This window comes from Eleginops maclovinus, chromosome 16 (assembly GCF_036324505.1).
Source record: "Eleginops maclovinus isolate JMC-PN-2008 ecotype Puerto Natales chromosome 16, JC_Emac_rtc_rv5, whole genome shotgun sequence".
Taxonomy (NCBI): domain Eukaryota; kingdom Metazoa; phylum Chordata; class Actinopteri; order Perciformes; family Eleginopidae; genus Eleginops; species Eleginops maclovinus.
This window is the reverse complement of record NC_086364.1, coordinates 9,278,499-9,304,318: the sequence shown is the minus strand read 5'-3', so window position 1 is coordinate 9,304,318 and position 25,820 is coordinate 9,278,499. Positions and strand designations below refer to the sequence as shown.

Sequence of the window (25,820 nt, the reverse complement as noted above, 5' to 3'; positions counted from 1 at the left end):
TAATAGATTTTCCGACCTGAAAAACCTAAAGTCACTTACAGCGCTTATCCAGATTTACTCACTCGATTGGTCAGTCAGTTCAGGCAGCTGAGAGACTAGGCTATCATTTGACACCCTGTAAAACTATGTCATGGATAAAATGATTTTAACATATTCACTCTTTTCCAGTTGCTACGTTGCAAGTACTACTAATGCATTTCGGGTCAGCAGAGATGATCTCAAGCATGATTGTTTCTCTTTATAAGTTGAACGTGCAGTTTACAACGTTGGATTTGCTAATGGTATTTACTGAGTTGCAGAGAGTCGAGTATCTTTGGTGATGCTCTTATCTTATGATTGACGGACCCAGGAGAAAAGAGAAGGTCTGTCACACTCAAGTCTGACCAAATTATGTTGTCTTTTACAGCTCTGCACTTTTCTGCTCAGCTAAAGCCACTTGTATGCCTGCAAATACTAAAACGTTTCAATGCTGGATTTCTATACAAGTGAAAAGTGAAAGATTTATGATAAATAAAGAGAAATGTTGGCAGTGCAACGAGGTCTGTTTACATGCTGTGTGTGATTTTGAGGATGGGAAGGTAGGTGGAAACTACAGAAGAGGTGAGCGACTTGTGATTATCATGCAGAGTGTGTTCGCTGTTGCATGCCAGCGCTGTCACCGCAGAGGGCCGGGTTGGTTCAGGGTGGATAAGCAGTGGGGTGGGTGTGGGTATATGGTTGGGAAAGAGTGGCGGGGGGACATTGGGTGCTACTTGAAGGCATGACAGTGAGGGCAAGATACCTGAGAAGAGGAAGTACGTGGAAGCGTGAAATATGGATAAAGCTGTTGTCACCTGTAAAGATGACAGCGCAGTGCAAGTCTAATACCATGTGACGTCTTTTTAGCGGTGGCATCTGTGCATCTCTACAAAATCCAGCCACTCACCTCCCCTCCCTCCTCTGCCTACATTTTCCCAACACATCCCAGCTTTCATTGGTCATTAACAGATGGCAACAAAATACCCAGCAACCCGCTCCCTGGTGCTGATGGGAAGTGTATCTAGCTGTCTCTCAGGAGCAGCCTGATCAATAGCTGTCATGGTGTGACAGCCTTGTAATGTCCAACGTTTTGTTTTCCAATACCCAGAGGGAAAGCAAGAACATGATGAGAGTGACACAGCGGCTGTTGATGAACTGATGTGCATATACGAATGTGGCTTTAGGAGTTGTGTGGTTTACTAAACAAGACGCATGCTGCTGCTGCAACTCGTCTGGTTTAATAGATATTGATGCAAAACTGAAGAATATAGTCATTATCCTGCTGTATTCTCATTGGAAAGGGATCATTGGAAAGTTCACAGCGTACATGTGTGGTGTTCACTATAAACACAACAAACAATCAGCATAGCCAGGCTTCCTGAGCTTTTACTTTACAGTATATGAATGTATGACAAATGCAAATGAGTTTGGAAATTGTATTTTCTGATCCCAAACACATGCCAGGATGTAATGAGTGACAGGCTAATTTATGGACCATCAAAGAGGAAAGCTAGCCCTGCCTCTTTGTCTGCTGTTCCGAGCCAGCGGCCTCCTCAATTAGAGCTGGCGCTGCCAACCTGCCGCTGAGGCCGACTAGGTAATGACTGGCAGCAGCACACAAGGCAAACAGCCATCTATCACTTTCTCTCCCTCTGTCTCTAAAACTAACAATTTGTCTTTCTCACTCTCCAAACTAACAGCTTTAACTCTTCCTATTTTCTTTCTAAACCCTTGGCGCTCTCTAGAGCAAAATCAATGTTTTTGTCTAAAGTAAACTCTGGAGATTTTTGCTCCTCTTTCTCACATTCTTCTAAATCTGTCAGTAAGCTCTCACTCTCTAAATTGACATCGCTCTGTCTCCCTCTCTCTCAGTCACTCAAGCTATTTGCTTATTCATCGGCATATTTTTTCCACTTCACTATGTCTCACTAGACCAAAATCTCTCTACAGCTCTCCACACTTTTCCTTTCTCTGACAAACAATCCAATGAATTGAAGGGCATTAGGAAGGAACACCCTGGATTCCTAACGGCTTGGCCAGCTACGTGACTGACAGAGAGACTAACTAACTATGTGACAGAAAGACTGACAGGAGGCTGGAGGAGGACTGAGCGTGTTGACAGTGAGCAGCCACAGTAATTTAAGATGGGTGGACACGAAAGACTGATGCTGATGGGTGACAGTGTACGATGCCCTGTTGTATGACAGCACCCGAAGGCAACTCTCACTGTGTGTGCTGTAGGTGATAAGCTGGTTGGTCAACCTGCACATGAGAATATTATTCAACTGTCACTGAAAGATTGCTCACATGTATTTCCAATTCACCTGTAATATCTACCCATAACCTTATTGTTGACATTATTAAAACCCAATATGTAGTATCCTTCACTTTGCTAGAAAACGGACATACAGTATATGATAGTGGTTATTAAATGGAGTTGAACGTAAAGCCTTGTTATTATACCAAATCCCATATTTCAGCTTTTCTTATTTAATATTAGTGAAAAAAACTAAAATGGTTCATTAATAAAAACAAACCATTTACCAGAACATCATTTTGGTTGCCAGGTTGTAAAAAATCCATTTGGCTAGGGTACTCCATTATTTTATTAACCACTACTTAGCTTCTGTAAAAGAGCTGCAGAGCATCGGGCCAGAGTACATTTAGTAACTGATTTTTACCAACTGATTTTTACATCCTCATTCTTTGTCTTTTTATATATTCCCTGTAATAATCCATCACATCTCGAGTTATAAATGTTGTGGTAAGAAAAGAAAGATAACAGATGTATGTCCAATCCTTTTAAAGTTGTTTTACATAACAAAGTTTATCTGAAGAATTAATAGCCTGCATATAAAGACAAAACATCAACTCAGACAATGTCTAACAAATTGCTTCTAATTGATATATGCCATTAAATAAAGTTTATTGAACTCTTTGTACAGACTGCTGCCTCTAAAAGAGAAGCATATTATTCTAAGTAACTCTAAATGGCCAGGGTGTCAGTTTCTATATTGAGTCAGATTTCAGATGTACAGAAAACATAAGGTTTGATTCAGCAGGCTTCCCCTGGCAATACAAAATGTGAATGTTGTGGGCGATGGCTGGCGAGACAGCATGCAGCGCACAGTCACTGTGCACTAAACTGCTCCAAAAATAACCCGGGCTACAGCAGATATGATCAGCTGAGGATATTTGGAATTCTTGAAATAAAGTATATTACATTATACATTTGTCAGTAACTAAACAGTGTTGTATGGCAGAATACATCATCGACAGTATAGTGTCACATTGCTCTTCTTTAAAAAAAAAAGCACATAGTGTCAAAGCTCAATCATGTGAGTTAACCCCAGAACTGAACTGTCATCCATACATATCACTGCAGATTGAGGGAGATGTGTGTGAGTGTGTGTGTGTGTGTGTGTGTGTGTGTGTGTGTGTGTGTGTGTGTGTGTGTGTGTGTGTGTGTGTGTGTGTGTGTGTGTGTGTGTGATGTTGTTGTAAGTTCTGCTACCTGCACATTCCTCATTTCATAACAACAGCAGAACGGATGCCCCATTTAGCATCACTGTCACATATGGTTTCACAGACAGACAAACACAAGTAGAGACAGAGGGAAAGTCATTTGTGTGTGTGTGTGTGTGTGTGTGTGTGTGTGTGTGTGTGTGTGTGTGTGTGTGTGTGTGTGTGTGTGTGTGTGTGTGTGTGTGTGTGTGTGTGTGTGTGTGTGTGTGTGTGTGTGTGCGCGTGCGGGTGCGCGTGTGTTTGGGAAAGAGCGTTGTAAGGAAAAGGGGAAAGATGGGTTCCCTAAGATAAATAAATCATTAATGTGTTTCATTGCCTTGGCTGGGTTCACGAGTGGAAGATGAAGGAGGGGAACAGCATGAGTAAGAGAAGGTGGGGGAGAAAGAAAGAGATCAGGTGGGTAGGGGAAACTGCAGGCTGAGAGGAATGACAGGCAGGTGGGAATCCTGATCTCTGCTTCGTGCTTCGAGTGGAATAGGAAACACAAGAGCGTCTGAAGGCATACTGACGTAACTGCTGCCAAGAATAACCGGACGCGTTGGCTGAATGGAAGATCCGTGTGAGAACTCATGCACACAATTATATATTGTAATGTAAAAAAGGCTGCATACATATGGGTTCATGTTGCAGTTTAAACCTTTTTTTCTTTGCCATTTCTGACATGCTTACAGGAAAAACAACTCACTGCTGTTGTCTTCTTTGCAAAGTTATGGCTTTGCATAGCTGTAGCACATTACGATTGTTCTTATAATCTTCAAGGCAACGGCTCTTTTAATTACACAGCACAGCAGTCACAGGGATTAAACTAAAAGTCAGTTGCATGAATTGGTTATTGAAATACATTGACCCTTATTGGTCCCTGAGTTTACCAGCACCTTGTATCCAAATATGTATATATTACTTAGTTTTTGTTCTGTATACCCCTTTTTACCCACCCTTTTTTTCTAGGCTCTTATCTTTTTATGTTACATGTTCCTTTATATTTGCACTGTGGGACTGCCAGAAACAGTATTTCAATTTTCTTTATGTATAACACATGTGGAAACTTTGACAATAAAGTGGACTTTGACAAATGACTAACACTATAAACCACAACACAGTTTCCTAAAAAGCCTGTATTTCTCTTAAATCCACTGCATTTTAATCAGATGATGAACCAAAACTCTTCTCTCTTGTTTTCATTCATTTTCCCACTCTTACTGTAAGGCTGGTGAGAGTGACTAATGCTGATGGATTGTACTTTTATTAATAATTGCTGCAGTGGCACTCCAAACTGTCATAAAAGGGGGTTACACATTTATTTATTTTTCAGACTACTTATGCAGTGTTGCTAGAATTTGAAAAGGAAATAGAGTTGAATCTTAGCCTTGAAATGAATTATTGATTTGTATCAGCGCTGTTCCAACAACCTTTCAGTATTTAAAAGGAGAAAAAAAAGTCTATGTTGGAGTGAAGCCACTATGCGAGTCATCTGGCAAATATGTAAAAGATTATAGTGATAAAAGCCAGGTTGACTGACGTTGAATAAATGATCTTTCTCTGCTCTCCCATAGCAGACAAACATAGCATGATGCCAAAAATCATCTCTTATTTATATCAGCGTAATGGCTAGGGGCTGTACATTACAACAAAATACACTACTAATAGGGCTACTCATGTTCACACACACTGATGAGTGGCACTGTCTACAAACTATAAAAATATATAAATGTCTACACATGCTATTGCATTTTCTAGCTTGTATTGCCTTGAGGCTACAAATAGTCATTTTCATAAAATATCAAGGGAAAACAAAGGGCTATTACACAATATACAGTATTTGTATAGCATATAAAGAGTGAGTATATTTAGGTACAGCAGGCATTGTTGGTACATGTTGGTTGTATTCACCTTGAAAAGCTTGTGTCTTTGGGTCCAATAAATAATACAATGCGGCACTCAGTGGATGCAAGTGTACTCGCTGACACAGATAAATGGAAGGGGAGTCATCTAGTCGCAGAATGCTGCTTTGTACACTAAAGATAAGGCTATTCAGAGTCAAAGGCAAGGGCTTTCACATAATACACGTGGCTATTGACTGTCCTCAAAATCAGCAAGGCCAATATAGCATTTATTTAGATAAAGTGAAAGAAAGAAAGGGGGCGTGTGAGGTATCTTAGACACAACCTATGACCATTAAACCACTTGTTTGACCATGTTTTTACAATTTGTATCTGTTAAATGTGAGGGACAGCATAACATCATCATAGCTGGTTCTGAATAAGGCTAGAGGAGCAGCAGTGCAAATATTGGACACTTGAAACTACCAGAGAGGCATTACAGCGGTCCTGTGGTTACTGTGTGCCACACATCAAAACTGCAGCAGGAATGACATTAAAACCAAAGTACTACAAAGAAGCAAAGGAGCTCTCTTGCGCTCCATGTCAGATTTACACGAAGTGACAGTATGGAAGCAGACCATCAGACAGTGGGGAAAGAGAGGCACAGAGAGGATGAACAGCTATGATTTGAGATGTGGCTCAAAATAAAAGTGGGATATTGAAGGTGAGAGGGGAAAGAATTCCATCGGGAATTATACACTGAGCCAAGGATGGGCCGGTGGAAACACTGGGGTTTCTCTCTGCACTGGAAATATGACAGCGTCTGACGCACCTAATGGTAGGCCTGGAAAATCTGTAAAAAAGGGGGCAATAAATGTGAAAGGCTATAGGGTCTGAGCCTTGGAAAAACCCTGTATGCGGTATCTCCCTGTCCTCTTCCTTCACATCAAGACCAAGTACAGCCCCACCCAACCCATAACCTCACTGCCTGTGTGTGCAGGCCTGCTGCGAGGAATAACTCTGGATGACACACAGAAAAAATACAGAAAAAGAAGTCCTGCTAATAAAGTTCCTTTTTGAGGCATCATCTTCAGCAAAAATTATAATTTTGGTTTGGCATATTTTGGAGATATAATTCAATTATATTTACAGAGAAAATAATTATCAAAAACTAATAAGCAGACCATCTGTATGAGGTAAACCAAGAAAAAAAAAGCATAAATTGGCTGGTCTTTATTGACCAATATGAATGTGCTTGAAAGTTTTACTTTAAGATACAATATTGCCTGCATTCACCAACAGCCAATGTTTTGGCTCATCACAACTAATTGAGTGAATTCATTAAAGGAAAGGATGAATGAAAGATTTGGTTTTTAGATCATTGAGACTGTTAATAATACTAACAGTAAATAGCTATTACACTGCACTGAAGGCTGTGTCTATTCCGTGATCAGGTTGGACCCACCTGCGTATTTGTGTGTGTTCGTGTCGTTTGTGTCTGTGTTCGCGTTTGGTTGTGGCAGCTGGAGCATGTGGAGCTAAAGACAATGGCACGATCCTAAAGGTCTAAAGCCAGGCATGCTGTGATTCATTTCACCGCCATTCAACCGGATAAAATATCACAGCAGTTGTGGCTTGCACCCAAAGTCTCTGTGTGTACTTGTCCGTGTGTCTCTTTGTTTACGTGTGTGTGTTTTCTGACGGTGCATGCGTGTGTGTGCCCAGGTGTTGTGTGTCTTGTCTGTGTTGTGCCAGGCGAGGCTGTGTTTTCTGCCTCTGCTGTTGTAAGGAAACATCACCTTGCTGCCTTCCTGTTTTTCCATCACATCCAACACCCCCGTCCTCACTGCACGCCGGGTCACATGGGTGCTGAGGGCAGTTTCACGTCCCATCATTTCCTGTGGCTGACTGTCAGGGCAGATCAGGGTGCCACGCGAGTCTAATGCTGACTAGCTGAGACAGCTATGCTATGACTGGGAGGGGTCTACTGGACCGAGCACAATCTGCTACCATCACCCCCTCCCCTGCACACATACACACATATACACCAACGAACAAACATACATACTGTGGAGAACAAACCACATAGCAACAGTGTACGAGTGCAAATTCAGTGTGTGTGCATGCGTAACTGTGTCACTACTAGCAGGAGTCGTACCAGAGGGCGTAATGATGCATCATAAAGCTGGCTGTATTTTCGTGCTAGAAGTTATGAATAATGACTGTTATTATAATCATAATTATATAATAATCGCAAACATAAAACCAGTAAAAGCTCAGTAATTCATTCTCAATGTTTGGATGGAGCAGTCAGAACTGTCTAGTTGGCTTCCCGTGGGGAAAATAAAAACAACCAGACACACTTTGATCAACTAATGCAACTATTATCACGGACAGCACAAGGGCCACGAGCAGATGGACACAAATAAAAGTGCAGAGTAGCAACGGCACAACAGTGAGACAATGAGCCGGTGGAATCCATCCTCGTTTCATATTGGGATTTGGACTGGAGGAGGCCATGGCTTGTTATCTGGACTATGTCACATCTTACACCTGCACACAATCTGTGTGTGTGTGCATGCTGACGTGGACCTATGTGTGCACTCATCATTGAGAAGACCCAGGAGAAAGAAGGGTGGGGGGTGGGGGTTCCTGGGGTGTGTGCACGAACAAAGACAGACATGGTTATATCATAAAATGCCTCTTAAAATGAGACAGAGCAAGTGTTGGGATAAAGAGCGGGGGGCCGACGAGTAGACACAGAATGAGAAACTGTTTGACAGAAACAGGTTAACAGTGTGGAGAGGAAGAGAGCGCAGGAGAGGCTGACAGACAGGAGAGTTCGAATAATAGATAGAGGCAGTGACAGGGAGTCAATGTGATGGCGAGACAATAGACAGATAGACAAGCTCTGTCTGGGGGAGAAAGGAGAAGAGGAGGCAGAGGAGCAGGCGGAGGGAAACGGCGCCTTTTTTGTTCAAAAATGCGAAACGAAGCCTCTGAAGCTCTCTGCCTGCCCTTACAGCACTTTCCTTCTCTCAGAACATAGAGAGAGAGAAAGATACTGATGCTCACTTAGCCTATAGTGGCAATATTTTCTGACAATACAAATAGACTATTATTGATTAATTGGCTGAAAGAGAGGACAGTAAAAGAGTGATTTTGCAGGGTTTATATCAATTTGTTTCACTCTGTTTGTCGACTCTAAAACCAGCACGTCTGGCTTAGGACAAAAACATTCCCGTTTTATTTTGTAGGCGGGCCACAACCATGGCAATAAAAAGATCTATCAATCTCATTGCACTGTTTATCCTTTTTATTCACCTATATAACATTTACTCATAAAGGGATATGTGCATTTGTTTGTCCAATGCTACACACCAATGCATTTAAAATCTATTTAAAATTAACTCAGGTTAAACACACTGGATCATTCATTAAACAAAGGTTTGATATTTTATATATTAAAATACAGTCGGTGCTGTGCTTCGTGCAAGCAGTATCCTGAGAATTCCTGAGGAGCAAATGGTTTTAACAGGGGACAAGCCTGAGGGGTATTGGGTGGCCTGGAGAGATTAAAGCAGCACCTCTCAGCTCTTTCCTCTGCCTCTGTTGGGAAGCATGAGATGACGGCACAGTGACCAGTGGCCTCTTCTGAAGAGTGTCTTGTTTAATCTGACTGGTGGGAAATGAATGTTGCCTCCTGACACAGCGAGTCGCGGCGACACACTGTACATGCCAACAATCACCACACTGCAGCGTGGCATCTGCCAGCCATTTTAAATGCAGCTCTTTGACAACCCGGAACGTAAGGGGAAACAGGAGATCCGCATTCATTTTTATGGTGGGAGAAATGGTGGTTATGTGAAGCAAATATTGTGGCAATGATAGTGTGTCATGACACGAAGTCGCACAATAGCTTCATCTTTTAAGCAGCTGGAAGTCCATTTCCCCGATAACGGCTCTGGAAGGAGGATGCGGATTAGAGAGACGGAGCGGAGAGGATGGGGAGTGGTACATGACTGACACTACACTATTTTACTTCTATTAAAAAGTCACTGATCTGTATTAAGCCACTGAAGGTAGCTGTGTTTCTTTTCCTCTAAAGGTCTCAGCTGTTTGTCTGACACAGAAACACACAGACATGGGAAAAACACACACCAAGTCTGACATGCAGGGCAGAACCTTTCTTCCCTTTTTAATTCAAAAAACTGCCAAATTCCTGGGTGAAGTGGAACCAAACAGATCAGCGGGGTGCGCGGCCTGGCAGGAATGTCTCATGAGTACGATCACTTTGGCAGGTATTCTCAGTGGGGAAAAACATGCCGAGGGGAAGTGGGATTTGTGCATCCCAGGGGGAAGTGAGGACGATTTTGCCATCCTCCTGTGAGATTCCCACTGTTTGTTCTGGCATTGTGCCCTTCCTGTGTGCCCCTCACATCCCTACAGGGTGCCAAGGCCATTATCGACCTGTGTGTGTATGTGGGTGTGTGTGTGTGTGTGTGTGTGTGTGTGTGTGTGTGTGTGTGTTTGTTTTCCTGACGTTAAGAGCTGTTGTCGGCCTATCTTTAGTACCGATTTTGTAATAAATTACTCTGGAAGATGCCACAACAAACAACACTACGGTTTGAAAGAGATTATTTTCATACAGATTTAGTTTTCCTGGGATATTATTACATGGATGGATTAGTATGCCTGCTTTTCTGATCCGGAATAGTTTATTACCTGGAAACCAGGACTGCGTGTAATGGAGTTTGATGGAAACATGTTATATTCATGAGCAACACACTGACCTTGACACGACCTTCAATCCATTGGTCGGGATAATAATGCTCAATTTACTTTGCACTTGAGAGTCCATCTTTTATACAAACGTCCATCCTTGTGGTGAACCCAAAGTAAAGGCTCTCTGTGCTATAAGAGACATGTCAAGTGTAGTATTGACAATGGCTGGAAAACGAAATGAGGTTTTATGTGCTAGATGAGAAAAAGGAGGAGAGCTGATTCAGACCTCTTTTGCTGTAGTGTGCCATCTCTGACGGGAAATAAGGGATTGACTGTGAGTTGATATTATTATATATCACACACAGACACAGACACACACAGACACACAGACACATAGACACACACACACACACACACAGACACACACACACACACACACACACACACACACACACACACACACACACACACACACACACACACACACACACACACACACACACACACACACACACACACACACACACACACACACACACACACACACACACACACACACACACACACACACACACACACACACACACACACACAGAGAGAGAGAAACATAGGCCGCACTGGCTAATCCAAGCTAGCTCCATCAGGCCTACAGGGGGCTGGTCTAATCCTGTTATCAGGCCCAACAGATGCTGTTGACAGAACAATAAGCAGGGGGCCAGTATGGCAGTGCGGCCCCAAGGAGGTCATGAGCCAAACTCATTGCAGCAGCAGCAGGATCGCTGGCTGGCTGGAGTGAGCTGGACTCACCGCTGGTCAGACACACCGGCTCTCGCAGGCTGAACACGACAGCAATTTGCAGTGATTTTGTTTCCTTACAGTATATGCATGTTCCAATTTGCTTGGTCGTTGGTGTGGATAGTGACACGTTTAAAGCTGGTATCTGACATGGAGAATACTAAAATGTATATATACCAAGCCCGGAATGTTATTTCTCCTGCTCTTATATTACATCAATGGTCCTAATTTCCGTCACGAGACACACAAAATAAAGCTGCAACGAACGAAAGGACGAATATTTTTCCCAACCATCAACTGAAACTAGAAAATCAAGTTCTACTTGGTGCAATTAGACTAAGTTGAACTATAATCAGTCCAAAAATATTAATTGAATCTACACTTGAGACCCATCATTTCTATTTTTAGAACACTAACAATTATCTGGTTTCTTTTAAAAGTGATGTACCTTTTACGCTACTTTTGGTCTGTTGGTGCTTTAATAAAGCTGTGATGTGTTCTGTGTGTGTGTATGAGTGTATGTGTGTGTTAGGGGTTTAGAAGAGAGAGACTGCCGGGGGCTGCTAGCTTTGTGTCTCAACTTCCAGCTAAGGATCGTTTCTTCTACATACCGACTGTCTACTATACACACAAGAAAATGCTTCAATAGACAGATACAGTATAGTACGGCAAGCGAGCTCTCACACATCTTGCAGCATGTCACCTTGCCACCTCTAAAGCTGGGACTCTTTCCGCACACACATTATGTGGATCTGAATCAGAATATGTTGTGCTGTTAGAGACTGAACCATCCAACCAGCCTGTCATACATAAACTCACACAATCATGCCGCTCTACCTGCGACACACACTGAAGTCACTCTTGTTCACTGTCAACCAACAGAGAATGAGTTGAAAATTAAACAGGAGAAAACAAAAAAAAAAACATGACTAGACACTACAGGATGTCTGTGATTGATATTTATTACAGCAAATGGGAAAGAGAGGTGACACATATTCATTAAATAATCACAGCATGCGAGCAGAAATAACAATGACGTTGGCTGTGATGTGATGAGGAAGTGTACCCCCCCCCCCCCTCGACTTTCTGGTTTGTGTCCCAGTTTAACTAAATCCCATTAAAAAGGCTTTCATCTCACTGCACTTCATTACTGGCATAAATGCTGCGGCTCACCCTAGAGAGGCAGGGATTAGACGAGACGAGCTCATCTAAAATGTTACACTCTCGAACCCCAGCAACTTCTTTTTAATAAAAACACTCACTTTAAATTCTCCATATTGGATTATCCAAATAGACCCTCCACAACATGCCCGGCCTTCATAAGGTGTCATGAAGGTCGGCCGTATTGTGTTATGTATAGGCCTGGTGTAGGTGTGTGTCCTCGTGCCCTTGTAGTTTGGCGATCATTTATCTGTTTTCCAACAGCAGAGGTTGCTGTTACTTTTCCTGTAAAAATGAGGTTGAGTTGACCAAAATCCAGGGAAAATGTGAACAAATTCACAGAATAGGGGAAAATAAAGAGGGAGCTTCACATGCATGAGCAGGGAAAGACGGGAAGAGAGAGGACGTTGGGGAGGGAGCTTGGTATTGTGTGCGTATGACTGGATGCGATGGGTCAGAGGCTTTCACACGCATTTATGAATGCTTATTTTAAGCAGAGCCCAAGCTGGGCTAATCTTTACTGCTCGCCTGAATAAGGGTGCTGATTAAAAGCTAATTATACGCTACAGATTTGGCCTCTGGTGAAGACTCTGCTGATTTGACACGGCTTGGACTCCGGCCTGGGCGCATGCTTGTGGGCTTCAGCTCCAGATAGCCTTGTGTGTGTGTGTGTGTGTGTGTGTGTGTGTGTGTGTGTGTGTGTGTGTGTGTGTGTGTGTGTGTGTGTGTGTGTGTGTGTGTGTGTGTGTGTGTGTGTGTGTGTACAAATCAGGGGGGAACAAGACATAGTGGATGCTGTAAGGTTTGTGTTTAGAGCATGTACGTAAACACGTCCATTTCAAATTACGCTAATGAAGTGCAATTCTCAGGAACCTTCTTGATTTTTAACATTTTCTGGCAGTGTTTACTTACACATACAATTTAAGAGGGAAACGTATTTTTTTATTTCACATTATATAATCATCATATTTCACTGCAGTAAAAGTCACAGTGCAGAATTACTCTGTTACAAAACAAACGTCTACTTCTCAAAAGTATCCTCAAAGTAAACGTACGGCATTTCATAAATGATGGGGTAGACGTTTAAGCTAAGGTACCTTTAGCCTAAGCTACCTTAAAATTGTACTTAAGTATAGTACTTGAGCAAATGTACTTAGTTACTGCCCACCACTACACTCATCTGAGAGCTTTTATTCATACTTACTTTGGAGATTAATATTACAGATAGCTGCAACATTAAATTATTTCTTGCATGTTTATGCATTATCATTCAAAAATATAATATTTGATCATTACACTACTGCATTTTGAGTATAAAAATGACTATTATGATAGAACACCACATCAAAACTGTATTTACCCAGTTTTTTTATTGTTTCATCCAAACATTGAAAAAAAGTAATAAATCAACTTTTATTTTGAGCATTTCACTTGCAAATTATGGTTCTACATCTTCTTTTATTCGCCGTATCTGACGGTAACTGCAAATTAGCATCTAAAGTTTATTTTCACATGTCACATGTCACGCTTTATTGCTCAACATCTGAGTAATACCGCTGTGTGATTGGTTTTGTATTAGGATCTGTTTCTATTTGAACTCTTCCAAGGCCTCTTTCTCCTTTCTTTCTCCTAGCTGCCATTCCTCCATCCAATCATGGAGACAGGAGGGGGTTAATATCTAATAAATGCAGCGGTGAAGAGAAAATAGAGTGAATCCTTCGCTGCCTGTTAGCATCTCGTCTTTGACATCATTACTCCCCCGGCATAGCAATGTTTCCCGTCTATGACCCTCCCGCAGGAACTAACCCCAGTGCCACACAACAACAGCACACACAGAAAACAACATGTCTCACAGCCAATTGCCTACAGGGTGACTAACAGTCCTTGGCTATTTATGTCTCGGGCAGTGACACAGTCAGTTTGTTCAACTGCTTGTACCAAGACTGCATTCCAATGAAGCCGCACATGCAAATACATTAGCTTTTTAGCAGATGCACAACAGAGATATTCATTATCTTTATCAACTGAAAAGTAAAGCCAGATGTTGATGAGAGTCCGAAAGTAGTCTGCTGCAGTTTTTTAAGCCTTATATTACGCACCATATTGAGCTTTAAGTGTACCGTGGGAATCACTTTTCCCTAGTACCTTAATGAATTGTTGCATTAACCATAGCCTTTACTGCTAATCTAAAGACGGAGGAGCAACAGCCTGCATATGCTCAGGAGTCTTGTCAACTAAAGAAAAGACAACTCTACATGCTCACCTTCATGTCAAGGACAAGCCTATTCACAGCTACATCACACCTGGTCAGTGCTTGCATGTGTGCGTCTGAGTGTGTGGAGAAAAGGGAGTAGGCGAGGTGTTTTAGAGGTGGTGTATGACTGGAGGCATCTTGACAACTCCAAGCTCCCATTTCTCTCTCTCTCTCCCTCCTCCCCCTTTTCCTCCTCCACCTTCCTTGCCTGTCTTTATTATTAGTGGCAGCTAGAGGCAGTGGACCGGAAAATTCCCATCGAGAAACAAACCCACATCTGCATATTACAGCCCTGTTTCACATCTGCCATGACCGAATAAATTAATACATGAATAACAATGAAAATGGTCCATGAGTTGCCTCGATCGCTTTCTAAATGGCATTGTGTGTGTTTGCATGTTTGTGTGTGAGAGTCAGCAGGAGCTGTAGTTGTCTCTTTTGGCCCAGCTCACCAGGGAGTGGATTTGAATAAAAACCTCTAAGAACTGGCATACCTACAGTATGGAAACTAAAATCAAAAGTCAGGTGGACGAGAAACGTTGCAACACAAACTGTTTCATCTTCAACCTGTCCTGAGAAACGTCACATCCTGTGCAGTGACTTAGGTCGATCAGGATTAAAACCAAACTCTGCTATTTCCAGGAACGTTAAAGGGGCCCTTTTTTGGGTTTTACCTGTCCTGTAGTGTGATAACCAATCAGAGCAGACTGGGCTCTGGTTTCAGACAGAGGGTGAAAAAAGGTGCTGCAGCAGAGGCAGTATTAGAAAAATAAAGACCTTTTTGAACATTAAAGCACATTCAATTATGAACCTGAAAATAAGCATAATAGGGCACCTATTGACTGCAGTGGCGTTCAGGGCAGGCTTTAACTGGTGTTCCCCAGCTGCCCTGATCTGATGAACACTAGCCCACTGCTCCACAGACGCAAGCCCCAACCTGTGCCTATCCTCATAACCAGCAGTTTAAAACTAATAATTACAATAGTAAAACAATTATTTGCTGAATAAACTATTCCAGCAGACTCAAAATAAGGTATTTCAGTTGACTTTCCCACTGCATCCCTTTGTGTCCTATTGCATGAATAATATGTTAGCACTTAGTGAGGTTTGTGTTATCATGTAATTGAGTTTGAGTATAGTGCAAATACACATATACAAAATATGTCAGTGTGAAATTAAGACACAAGGAATGTGTGTGTTTTACTTTGTGTGTGTGTTACTCTCATCTACCCCAGTGAGATGTCTATTTCTGTTTGTTAGTGCACCAAACGTCCCCTCCTCCCACTTTCATTCTCATTCCACCTAGTCTGTTTACTAAAGATTCTCTGCTTCAGATTGGTGTACGACACAGTGAGTCTCTGGAGGTCCGTACACTGTCTGACACTGTCAGGCTACTTTGCTGCTGATTCATCTCATTTGATGTGATACAAAGGCTCTAATGAGATCATATCACGTTCTAAAAAAAGGATGCCCAAAGCTGACGGTCAAAACATTCTGTGACCCTTCTATAGAGCTGGGTCTTGTAACCCATAGTGCATTGCGTCCGTTGACGAAGCACGGCATGTGAAGGATGGGAGGTACATGTGAACTTTTGGAACTGTGAGGCTGAGAAAACTTTCCGAGGCCATATATAATTTGTCCATTAGCCGACAGCTCAGCCTCGCTTGGTAAATGACAGTGTTTGTCTATGCCTGCTCCACTCTCTCTGTTCAAGCCAGCCTCTCAATCTCTTTCCTCATCTCTATCCCTTCTCTCCGCCTCACTGATTCTTCCCCTGTTAGAGCTTCCATCTTCCTTGTTCCTCTTCCTCATCTGCTATATCACTCTCCATCTCACCTTAATTCCCGCCTCCCTTCTCCCTCTAACCTCCCTCCATCCCTGGATGCAGCTGGTAATAAGTCACTCTGCCGTAATTTTGCCCTTCTAAAGGCCTGTAATGATGGGGCTCAGAGGATGGCTAAGGTGCAGGCGAGATGAGGGGGGGGGGTTAAAAGGACTCGTCTCTGCCCAGAAAGAAAGCCTTTCATAGGCCTTTAACAATGAGTCACTGGGAGAAGAGGGTGAAATTGGCCAAGAGAGAAAGTGGTGGAGTGAGAGAAAAAGTAAGGCTCAGCAGGTCACATAGTATACCTTTGTTGTTTCTATATCTCATGTACAATACATCTATTGATGCTCAGTGTGTATTGCAGGAGCTGGGAAGAACATTTCCTCCATGGCATGTACACAAAACTCTGACGAAGATAAGGAATAAAAAGGACACATTGAAAAGGAACAAAGACAACAGCGGGAGAGAAGAAGAAAGACACGATCATGCTAGGTGACTGAATTGACAAAATACTGAATACTTGAAATTTGAATGATATTTTCTGACATTTAGGAAACTGGCAAACAGTTCAATTCATTTAGCAGATATGTCTGCGGCGGCTGATGCAATATGGGTTTGTGTATCAGACAGGCGAGATAAGGGCTCATAGTGAGATTCGTTTGGCCTTATCCGCAGACAGAGCCGCTCGACCTGTCAGAAACCGGGTAAACACAGACATCGGATGATTTCTGAGGGATGCGACCCTCTCCCTGTGCCCTTATAAACGCCGCTCCTCATGTTTCTCGCTCGACTGGGCTCTGTGTGACGACCCGGTACACCCGCCAACCTTTTTTCCAGATTTTGAACTGCCGTCACACAGAAAGGAGCACCCCAGGCGATACAGAAACGAGGGAGAGAGAAGGACAGCGAGCCGAGGGATTAGAGGTGGAGGGGTTCGAACTAAGTGCACGACTCCACAGCCACATTGCATTTCAGAAGGTTGACAAAATTGCAGAGAAAAGACACTTGTGAAAAGAAGGGTTTTTCTTAATCACTAAAATTATTAAAGGTCATTGATTAACTCATACAAATATAAAACAGGTCACTGAAACTCCTATACATGTCATCATTGTGATTTTTTATACATTTAAAGCACATGTTTTTAGAATAGTTTGGACAATTTGCTTTTTTTCAACGTTATTTAAAACATATGCCTTAATGTCGTAAGGCATACATAGTAATTTCTCCGTAAGGTTGAATAGGAATTGATTAATAAAGGAGAGGCAGGCAACACTTGATGATAACAGAGATCAAGATAACGTTGCTCGCTTCACAAACATGACACGCAGTAAGAATGCACATGTATGTCCAGAGGCGTGGGGAGGGAGAAGTCATTTTACTCCAATGAGGAAAAACTAGGAAAACAGAAAAAGCAGCACAAAAATAAAACGCAGATGCGCAATTGCATTCAAGCAGAAAATCCTTGCCTTTAATCCAATCCGTCACGCTTTATTAAAACAGAGCCAGAGAGACGGAGTCAGACAGGGACCATGATGAAGAGACTCACCATGAAGAGGAGGCTCACATTACCCAAACATACAGTACACTCACACACCCACACGCAAACACACAACAAAAAAAGCACAAATCAAAGGAAACCGAGAGATGGAGGACCATGAAAAACACCCCCCCCCCCCCCAACAAACCCCCACCTCCTCTCCCTTTCTTTGTGTCACAGAAAACAGGTCCACACATGACAGATGTATGCCTCCTCACAAAGCTAAGCAAGATTAACGCAACAGAAAATACAAACAACCACACAGGCAAACAGTGTGTTGTCAGGCGGTTAGATTTACAGAACCACAGGCTCCTCTGTTGGGTCACCTCAGGCCAGGCTGCTGTCCACTCTCTCCTTCCCTTTTCTCTCTCTACACCCTTCCATCAACATTTGATCGTCTCCTCTGAACAGGAAGATTGTTTACAGCAGTGCAGTTTAACCATGTGTATGCTTGTAAGAGAGTCATGCACTGTTGTGAGTGTATGCATAAGGCACTTCCTTCAGGGGCATGGTGTCTTTAAATTGTCTCTTTATGTTGGTGCGACTGGTTGCATGTCTTTGTACAAAATGAATAATGCTTATTATGAAAGATTAAAGACAGACAGTTACCCTCTGGACTCTTTGCTGCTCAGAGGAAGTGAAAGGACCCAGCATCACCACTGAAGAGGAGAGAGAAGGTAAATAGGGTGTCACACTGATATGCACCATCACACATGTACCTGCTAGCTAACTGAACATGCTCAGCAGCTTGTGTCAACTAAATGTGGCAAATGTTACAGCATATTAAAGCCATGCTTGCAGTTAGGGCTTGGTGATATGAGAAAATCTTCCATCACGACATAGGTCATTTATTTTCTCGATAATAATACAGCTGCTGAAAAACATTAGGAGACCATTTCAGCATGATCATTGTCTTGTTTTATTATTTATAGGTATGCCTTTTTTTTTATTGTATTCTATAAACTACTGACAACTGTTGGAATTCAACAGACACTGGTTGCCATAAAATCTGGAGTGGTCTCTTATTTTTTTCTGGAGCTGTATGTCCCACAACCATAGGTTTTTATGGTCATGGTCTTCTGTGAATTATATAGGTTTACTTAAAAATCGTTTTTCCCATCATAACAGAACAATATTATACTCATTTATTTACTTTAATAATATAATTGTATGATTCTTATTTGCTAATGTTTACTGGCTTTCATGTTTTTGCTAAGCTTGGGAAATAATTTTAGTGAGAAGATGTGTGGCGACTTTGCTTTTTACACTCAATGTGCACCAACAGTATGACCTTCAGCTTCTGTTGAAATTCCTGATACTGCCTCCCTAACTTACAGAATGCACCTTTCATTAACGCAAAGCTTGACCCCCTCCCCCTTTCCCCTCTCTGTGTTTGAATACGCAACGCAAACTCTATTCACTCTGCAGACAGTATGCTCTCTGTATGACTGACTGAACTTTCTTGGAAGAAATAAAACACGACAAAGACAGCTGAATGGTTCGATTCTTTATCCACATTTGGTGAATAAAAATGCTACACCATTTAATCAAGCAACTTCAGACCAGCATGTTTTAAATAAAAGTATAGAGAAATAAGTTTTGACTGACTATGTTTATAGGCATACACACAATCAGTTATCAGACTAAGACGACATTGACTTTCCTGGAGTTTGATTTGTTAATCAGAATCAGAAATCCTTTATAAGTCCCACAGCGGGCAGATTTACATTTGTTGCAGCAAAAGTGGCATAGCAGATTAAAAAAAGGCATGCAATAACACAGAATAAGCTTACATATATAGAAGAAAAGCACACATTAGTTATACTACAATAAAGTAAGTAAGTGAGTACACATCCATGGCTAAGAAATTATAAGCAGCAACTTCAGAACTTAGTGACATATGTAATGTAAGGTGGTGAGACATTATAAAAATGATGATTATTGATGATGATGATGATGATGATGATGATGATGATGGTGATGATGATTGCACAGTGTTTCAAGAAAAGTGCTGTTTATTGCACAAGATCTCAACAGTCAGTATTGTGTGGGGTTCTACCAGGGGCCTTGGTGGTTGTACAGTCTGACCGCTGCAGGAAGGAGGGACCTGCGGTATCTCTATAACCATTTATCACATGTTGTATTATAGCTCTATCCTCTCATGTCTCAGTGCATGCTAGGATGGATTGCAGCTCCGCATCACACGATGATGCCCTGACATGGATTGTGAAGTGACGGCCAGATTTTTATGCAAAACATTCACAGAGAGACCTACATAATGACAAGGGAGGATAGCAGAAAATAAGAGTGTGCTTCTAATTTTATTATTTTTAACTTGAAGTGATTTTGTGAGCAAGACTCAAACTATGAGTCATCTTGATCACCTGGGTACTGTATATGTTTTTATAAAATAATAAAACTGATTAAAAAAGTCTTACAAAGTTTCACAGCACTTTTCTTTAGCAGTAAGGAAATAAAGCAAGTGATGTTGACGCATTAAACACAAGTGAGTCTGTAAAATATCGCTTCACCACCAGCTTTTGCTTTGGTTCAAAAAATGTGTTTGGCATTGAATTATTGCCAGCATTGTGATTGTTTTTCTCTTTGGACAGAATGAAATATAGCCAGCATTAGCAACCACACAATAACCATGACAACATAAAGACAATCTTGTGATTTCTTTTCTTTTTTCAGGAAATAAATGTTCCACTTTTAATGGTTACATTTTTCTTGGCCACACCTTGACAATTGAAAGCAACATATGGTGTTAAAAGATGAATATATCATTGGCACATTTTTGATATACTGCAGCTTGTTATGAAACATTACGATTTTAAAGGGTATAAACTTACACCTGAACTAAGATGTTACCAAGACTTCTTCACTCAACCATATCACCCAAAGAACTCTTCAGACTTCTTCTGTCCATCCTGATCTGTTAGCAAGCTTGCCAACATATTACTCTCCAAGATAACCGAGGGAAATCACTTAATCAGTGGTTCATTCATCCTTCACTGGGACTGGTTCCACCACATTTCCAGCATCCATGGCATAAGAAGGGAGAGAGAAAGAAAACAGAGGAAGGAGGGGAGATAGGAGGGAAGGAGATAAAAGAGCCTGAACCCACGGTCAGCTCGGTGAAGCAGAGAGGAAAGACAACGCACGCCGACATGGAGACGATTTGCTTGGAGTTATGTACACATGCACTCATTGATTTAAAGAAAAAAGCATTATATTATTTTAAAGGACTAAAGATCCATACCACACACACAGATGCCTGATATAAACACAGTGCATATATGTCTCCACAGTGCAAGTGACTGTCTCTGCAACATTTAGGAATTCTAAAAATATCTGATCCAGACATGCAGGATGCACGCATATGTACGCACGGCAAAGAAGTTGTGGTGTAGCCGAGGACGCGGCAGGGCTGGCTGCCTGAGGGAGTCAGCAGAAGGTGAGCAGAGATAAGGCTGTTTGATTGTGACTGCATGTCAGAGAGAATCTGCACAGCACAACAGTTCAGCATGCTATGTATACACACACACACACACACACACACACACACACACACACACACACACACACACACACACACACACACACACACACACACACACACACACACACACACGCACACACACACACACACACGCACACACACACACACACACCTTTATATATGCATCACCTCCAGCAGTGTACTCAGGATTTTGACGACACATGGCCTTGCGTTTATGGGATTAAAAATAATCTACTAAAGGTACTCCATGCTAGCGGCTCTGCTGCACCTACAGTACAGTAAGCAGCTAAAGGAGCTATAGTGGCGGTGAAGGCAGCATGATAAAACACTTCGCTTTAATATCTGGACCAGAGCCGACAGAAGCTGACGTGTGTCCTGCACTAATCTGGGAGATGAAGTAACTCATCAATTTGCCATCCAAACAGAAAACCCAAAGACAGAGACACAAACTAAGCACAGTAGTCCTACATTTCACCTCCAATGTGAATCATTTGTTAAAGGATTGGGTTATTAAAAAAAGTTGCAGAACTGTCAAGGTTTTGCATAGAGTTTAAGTGGTCAGTTAAAAGACTTTGTTTGTTGCAAAAAAAGAAAAGGAGAAGATGGAGTCAGGAATTAACGAGTTACTGAATGAAATCGGTACGATCTGCTTCGCTCGGCCAAACATCCAGGCTGACAGCTCCATCTCACCGCTGCCTCCACTGCACACCCAACATGCTGCGTCGGGCAAACAGACGCTGATAAGGGCTGATTAGAAAACAACAGTGCCAGGGCCCTGGTTACTGTGGATTGTTTGTGTGTGTTTGTATGTGAGTGTATGTGTGTGTGTGTGTGCGCGTGTGTGTGCCTGTGAAGGAATGAATATAGATTTGTCATACACGTGCACAAATAGACATACAAAAACACATGTTCCCTTTGGCCCATAAGCATACAGTAATAGATACTATGAGTGGGTGTTTTATGGGTGAATAAATTCTCACCAAAAAGTAAGATCCAAGCACTTTGCGTATAAACATGAAAACACAATCTTCAGCTCAGAATCAGCACATTTCTTACAGTATGTGCTGATCTCAGGCTGTGACGAGATGGAACTGAAAACTCTGTTCACTCATGAAACTTTTCTGTCCACACTTGCGTTTTCAGAACTCATTTCTGAAGGTTTTGTTGCCCACATTGAGAAAACGATTTGACAATAGCTGTTGATGACACACTCCTCTCCTTTGTGATCAGTAGCTGTCTGTAACAATAGAGCCATGTTTTGTCGTCGACATATTTTTTGTGCGTCAATTGTCAGGTGAAGCAAGACTAAATTAGTGATTTGATCGACTGCCATAACTCCTGCCTAACACGTTCCTTAGGTGCTGCATAAGACTCCTGAAATAAATAAATATTTAAAAGTCTTGCAGAAAAATATGTCCATGAATAACCCTGGATTGAGCATTTACAGAAACAATCCAAGGCTACAGGAGATGGCCTCTTAACATTAGATAACTCATTTGATGTAGAGTTTGTTGGCAGTGCAGTTCTTACTTATTGCAATTATTTTATTTTATTTAAATTCTTCCACCAACACAACAGTGGAACGGGGTGAGAACAGCAACATCGCATCCCCCTGTTAGTAATGCAACGATTAATCATTATCCTTGTTTTAAAAATGTCCAGTTTCATAAAATCAAAAACATATCTTGATTGTAAACAAAGAGGTTGGAAAACCTCAATTTAAAAATCTCCATAAGTAAGAGAGGTGTGGCTCCTGTCATGTAATATAATAGCTTCCCCACCAGTAACATTACTAAGAAAACTGCTAATTATAAAGATTAAAACAACAAGCCAATTCTGAACACAGTACACTTTATATATCAAGGTAACTAAAAGGCACTGCTTCACCTGAAAATGTTATCCAAAAAAGTTATCCATAGTTTTTAAAAGGATAACCTTTATTATGCATGTACATATCGCATCACAATTTCATTTTAAAATAACATCCCTAATAAAAATACATCATTTCGATAGTAATACTGTGACATATAGATTTTTGCAGCTATCTTTAAAATGTATTGAACTTGGGCATCAGTCCTGTTATGCATTAGATATATCTATAATATTTGTATCATAATTAGGGCTTGACATTTAGCCATCTACATACAGTATATCTCTTTGCTAGGAGGAGATTAATTAATTTGCTTTGAAGGATTTTCCTATCATGTTATTACGCCTTATTCAGATTCAGCTCTTTCAGGAGCGCAGAAACACATAAATAAACACATACTCAGCATCCGACCAAATCATCAACAAAACTGTGTTGGCAGTGTGCATCTTTGGAGGGCACATGTGGACCGTGGTAATTGTTAATAGACGTTTTCCAGCTCTGAGAACAACTGTGTCGCCGCTAAAGATCTACTCATCTGGCAAATTAAGCTTGAACAAGGTTTCCAAATGGTTATACCTGGGTTTTTATTTTTATTTTTTAAGTGAAGTGTGAACTTATTGCCGGTGTGCATAATTGTGTGAGCATTGTGGGTTTATTTCATCCTGTTGGCAAGGCTGGAGAAAGAGCAAAAGAGAGCCCGAGTCCTAATCAGACTGTGACTAGAATGACAAAACGTTTTACTTCACTCCAGCCGCATCACTCCCAGGAACACAACCATCAAACACAACTAGCACTTAATTAGCGTCTCACTTGCTGACTTCACTCAGCTCTGCTCCAGTTGTGTGTATATGTGTGTTTGTGGATGTGTGTGTGTGTCCTCAGCCCAAGGCTCTGTCTGAACACATTTTAGCAAATAGAATTGCATTTGTTTAACTTCTATTGGATACACGTAGGGGGACTGGCACACAGAGGCTGGTAAGAGTGTGCTGAGAACAGTGTGTGGGATTCTGGTAATGTGCATGGCTTTATTGTGCTAGACATGGGTAACAAAATCCAGAGGCACAGCACTATATCCAATGTTATGCATTTACATCAAATTTTGGAGCGTAGCCCCGGGCCTACCTGTGCTACTTGGCATCTTGCCGTTGCTGATCTGCTTGAGTCTCTTCTGGTGGGATTTGCCATCGTAGTGGATCTGGGCCTGTGCGGCTGAGTTGAGTTGGATGTTGCAGACCTCACACAATGTATAACTCCGCTGCTTTCGCTCCCTTTTGGGTCTGCACAGTCCAGAAGGCAGAGTGCCCCCTGGTGACTCCTCGTCTAGTACTGCATCCTCGTCCTGGGTGTTGCAGCAAAGCTCGTCGTCCATCTGGACCCCCAGCCCGAGGCCCAATACCCTCCTGTCAAGCTCGGGGTTTGGCAGAAGTGATGAACTGTAAGGACGTTTCATACCTGCGATAGAAGAGGAGGACGGGATAAATACAGAAGCCTGGACAACATATGGAAGAGGAGAATATCCTTTAGAGGTTCACTTTACAGCTCAGGTGTCAGACCCCTTCATGAGACTTCACATGTCTGATGCTACCTCCCTTTCTGAAGCACCCTGGTGTTAGCATGTTCAACACAGCGTGGAACAGAGTGAGTGTGTTCTGTCTGCTGTGGATGGAGGTATCATTTTCCCCAGTCTGGCATGACCTGGCTAACACAGCATACAAAGCCAGCCTGTTCAAACCTGATAGCTGCAGAGGACACACAAGCAAAAATACCCCCGATTCCAAAAGCTTTGTAGAGGAGCGCGTGGAATCTGACCTTGTTCGTATCTCATATAAGTCACGGTTGTCAGCACCAACAGAACAAAGTGACACATGCACTGTATACACATGGTCATGAAGACATCAGGAAGCAAAAGGGAGTGGGCATCAAATGTACATGATCACAACGTACAGTGTGAAGTCCAGGCAGCAGTGGTCCTAGGGTGCAGTGGCGAACCACTTGGGGGAGACAGAGTTCTGCAGTGTGGCTCTCTGAGGACCAGTGAGGCCCCTCTGTCAAGCTGCTTTACTTTTGATGACTGCATGCTGTCTGTGCACCCCTACAAGCCAAAATCCTGCAGCAGTAGCTGTGCTGTGGAGGATTTCAGCCAAGCGGTGCCTGAATCAGATCAGCAAACAGGAAATCAACTGGGAGTCTCATGGTTTACGAAACAGCTTTAAGTCTGTGCCGACATTCGGGTTCAGATTAGGATGCTGGAATTACAGACACAACAGCAACTGCATTAAATATACAAGTGTGTGGGAGCTTAAGCTCAAACACATTTTTCTTTGACTGTGTTTGTATAAGGAGACCAACTGTTTACCTCAAAAAACATCTCATGAAATAAAGAGATCTTACATGGATAATGTTATTTTCAGTTTTCTCAGATATGAATATTTAATTACTTTCTGTGTTTTATAGAAAAATAAACAGAATATTCCTCGATTTTGGACTGACTGGGATGGTCTTACATTTTGACTTTAATAGACCAAACATAGATCTTTTAATCTACAATTATGGGCAGATAAATCCATATTGAAAATAATCATTAGTTGAAGCACTATAACTTGTCATAACCTGGATACACGGGTTGGGGGTTAACAGGAAAGTAGAGCAGTCAAACAAGTCATTTTCTGTGAAAACAGCCGCTTAACCCCTCAGTTTTTCCATGGAGGACTCTTTGGTCAGAGAAAAAGTCCTCCCGGGATACACAGCCAGAGAGAAGAGCTGTTTG

The 25,820-nt window shown here is 42.0% G+C and overlaps 1 protein-coding gene across 1 annotated transcript in view; it reads right to left on the bottom strand.

Moving 5' to 3' along the window:
* znf385c (zinc finger protein 385C) overlaps window positions 1–25,820 on the bottom strand; it is a 113,413-nt gene that overhangs the window by 44,041 nt on the left and 43,552 nt on the right. Inside the window, 1 exon segment of the mRNA XM_063902976.1 lies at window positions 24,176–24,505. Within this exon segment, the coding sequence (XP_063759046.1) occupies window positions 24,176–24,503 (328 nt within the window). The 5' untranslated portion in view covers window positions 24,504–24,505.